General features: G+C 34.2%; 1 protein-coding gene across 1 annotated transcript; it reads right to left on the minus strand.

Annotated features, from left to right (window-relative positions):
- Window positions 1-1,787: 1,787 nt before the first annotated feature.
- On the minus strand, window positions 1,788-3,438 carry LOC139888759 (uncharacterized). The gene is made up of 4 exons (XM_071871747.1): window positions 3,349-3,438; window positions 2,767-2,860; window positions 1,985-2,310; window positions 1,788-1,904 (listed from the first exon to the last, which is right to left on the minus strand). Exons 1-4 carry the CDS (start codon window positions 3,436-3,438, stop codon window positions 1,788-1,790), a joined length of 627 nt encoding a protein of 208 aa, XP_071727848.1.
- Between the last annotated feature and the right edge of the window lie 300 nt (window positions 3,439-3,738).

The raw sequence follows: 3,738 nt of genomic DNA on the forward strand, positions 1-3,738 counted from the left end.
ATTTATTAATGGTTTTAAAAAATTAAACATAGTGAATTTGTTTAAACGTCCAGTTAACGTTTCGGGAATTCGATTTCGGTTAACGGCAACTAGAAACGAACCACACATAGTGAATTAGCAAGCCAAAACGTAATGTAATTCACTTTTAATAATTATATCATATAATTATTATGACATTAAGACACTTTTTGTTTATTAGAATTTTTATAGACAAAAAACGTGAAAAATAAACGTTTAGCGATTCGGTTCGCTTTTTCGGCTAATAACACTTAATGGGTATACTTAGGAAACTTGACTAGCAACTTTTGTGAGCTCAAGGAGCCCTTTTTCCAGCCCCTTGGTTGAAATCCACAAGAGGGGAGCCTCCCTTAATTTTTATTTTAGGCTCACTACAAGAAAACTGACTTTATAGGACACCCGTAAGTGTCCTAAAAGGCCCATTCTTAGGACCCTTTGCCTGATAGGACACCCAAATCGCACGACCTATCAACGGCCGTCCTATTAACCGAAAAGGGTCCTAATGCTTATAGGACCTTTGTTTGAGTCCTATAAATAAAATCGAAAGGTCCTATCAGGTAACATATTAGGACACTTTATAATACTTTGAGACGCACAAAAGGGTCCTATGACGCCTAAATTTGTATGTTAGATCATATTAGGACCCCAAAAAAGTGTACTAATATAATGAAAAACTATGTTAGTACCAATAAAAGCGTCCTAAAATAATTATAAATTATGTAAGTACCCAAAAAAGGGTCATATTATAAAAATATAGTAGTTTAGTACCAAGGAAAAAGAGTCCTAATATGAAAATAACTTACATTAGTACCAATATAAGGGTCCTAATATACATTAGTACCAATATATAAGGGTCCTAATATACATTTAGTACCACAAAAAAGGGTCCTAATATAACTATATGTTAACTTAGTACCACAAAAAAGCGTCCTAACAAGTCTTTGGAGTTTCGAAATCCGGTTCGGGTATTCAGGTCCATCTCGGATATTGGGCCAGGTTATGGTAATTGGGCCTTTTCAGGCCAGTTCAGATAATTGGGCCTTTTGGGCCAGTTTATGGTAATTGGGCCTTTCCATGCCAGTTAAGATAATTGGGCCTTTTAGGCCAGCTTATGGTAATTGGGCCTTTCCAGGCCAGTTTAGATAATTGGGCCTTTTGAGCCAGGTTATGCTAATTGGGCATGTCGCCACGTTTAAGCTTACTGGCCTTTCGGGCCTGCTTCAGTATTTGGGCCTTTTGGGCCCTGTTCGGATCCAGTTTTCTTTTGATTGCAAAATTTATTATTCATTACAATTACAATAATTAAAAAAATTTTAAATTACAAAACAAATATTAAATATAAAATATAATTTTGATCACCACATTAAAGTTACAATTATATTGTTTCAATCAAAATATAATCACCATAGGAAAATGTTTAACATCAACGGATCATTGTCTCAAACACACCAACACATACATCAACAAATTGTCTCAAACACACAAACATTCATTAATAAACCTGCCAACAATAACAAACACAAAAAGTCTTCAAGCCGCCACCATCCATCTTGATCAATCACCACGTACAAACTACAAATTAAACCATCCATGTATAAGCATAAAGGTGCACATTGTAAAAATTAATCTTAATTATTACACTTATAATAAGGACATACCTCGATTAACTTAGCAGACCAAGCAATAGACGTACCATTGACGTCCTGAATGCATATCAAATGGCCTAAACAAAGCTTCATCTTTTTTATGGCCACTTGAACCTCGACCTCTCACCAATCATGTCCAATTTTTGTCCCCAAAACAACCGTACTTGGATCCATGCTCTTCAACCATCCTCTTGCTACGTTCTCGAAGTTAATGCTTTTCATATAAACTTCCTTTCCGACCTAAAATTAAGTTATCGAAAAAAACATTTATGAACGCTAAAAGGGTAGAAAAAACAGTAAGCTATTAAATTGAAACATACCCTTAAACGTTGAACACCCGAACCATTATCATGAACACGCGAACCATCATTCGGAACACCCGGACCATTATTCTTCTCCACTAGGGCTTTTAACCTTGCATTTTCATCTTCAAGTTTTGCATTTTTAGACATCAGCTGAGCATTTTCTTTGTTAACAGCTAATCGACTAGGTGCTGCACCCCACAAATGATTGGCGTGAACACTAAGTCCATACATTTCTGCAGTACCATTTTTAGCTGTACCCATTATAGTGGCAAAAACATCATCTGGTCCAGGTGCATCAGTTGCACCATCACCGAGTTTCTCAGTAAGTTTTTTCATTTTTTCTGCATAAAAGAGATTGTAAATCGTTGATATTTTATTCAATAATATGACCAGTATGTATACGGGAGATGGTATCGATATACATGGAAAATTGCTAACTAATTTGTTAGCTATACAAAGGATAACTATCAAAAAATAATACACAGCTATACAATCAAATATATCCTATAAATAGATGATTTGCTTAGTTAGGATTATGTTGACTTATAATTCTACTCTAATATTCGATATATGAAATGCTATAGCCCAATAACAGTATATGCAATGCTTACCATAAGTGTCAACTACAACTAATTAAATTAAAGATATGGTTAATAGATATTTTCTTTTATCTCCGACCTAAAAGTATACTTTAAATGAAATAAAAACCTCACAAATGGTTTATGGTGATTAACATATAAATATACATCTACTGATATCATGTGTAGGATAAATTTGATCTACTTTTGTAAAATTACTTACAAAGGCATGATCAGCTTCACCTTCACCACTTCCATTTGAATAACATTCCTTAAACATATCTACCCTAGTTGGTTCTCTTCCCAAACTCACCTACAATGAGTAAAACCGAGGTAACTATTAATGATGTATATTCAAAAGCTATACTATATAAATAATTCCCCCATGATATATTACCTTCAGTTCTTCACAAATTCTTGCAAAACTTTTTTTTCCCCGTCAATTGTGACAACTTCTTTTTAGCCCTATTGGCTTTGTTTTTTCGGTCATCTCCCGAACAAGAAAAGAGTGATCAGTATTCCAAGAGATCAAATCATGATGAAGTAACTGATGTTAGCCCCATTGGCCTTATTCTTTCTTTATCAAGAATCTCCCATTGAGTGCTACATATGCTATGCTACGTTTGGTGTTCCAGGCCCAAGTACAATGGCTACTAGTTACAAGAGGCAAACGTGTAAAATATAGCTAAGAAAAGTCAAAGATTTGGTATATGTCAACTAACCATTAAATAACTATCTTATTCTTATTGTTTAGCCACGATCGTTAATCTATCTACATGAAAGTGTAAGAATATATCATACCATCACATTATCTCTGGTCCAATATTCAAGAAGTCTTCTCCAGTGTCTTTTGTTTAGTTCTAGAGGTGGTGACTTTAATTGAGCCTTCATTGGTTTAGATGGGTCAAAGAAACAGTCCTTAACTCTCGCCCTCTAATTTTTCATCTTGCGCCCATATGATTGGAGTATCCAAGAATCAGCAGTTGGTGGAATATCAAACTTTGTCCACAAATTATAAAAAGAAAAAACATATAAATCACATGAGAACAAAAAAAAAAAAAAAAAAAACTTATTATCACACAGATTTTAAAATATGTACCCTTAAGAACTTCAGCAACTTATTCTTTTTTTCGGGTTTAACTTTGTTCCACGGTCTATAAATTAGACAATACTGGTAACTCCACGATAAGT

The sequence above is a fragment of the Rutidosis leptorrhynchoides genome, chromosome 2, assembly GCF_046630445.1.
Source record: "Rutidosis leptorrhynchoides isolate AG116_Rl617_1_P2 chromosome 2, CSIRO_AGI_Rlap_v1, whole genome shotgun sequence".
Lineage (NCBI taxonomy): Eukaryota > Viridiplantae > Streptophyta > Magnoliopsida > Asterales > Asteraceae > Rutidosis > Rutidosis leptorrhynchoides.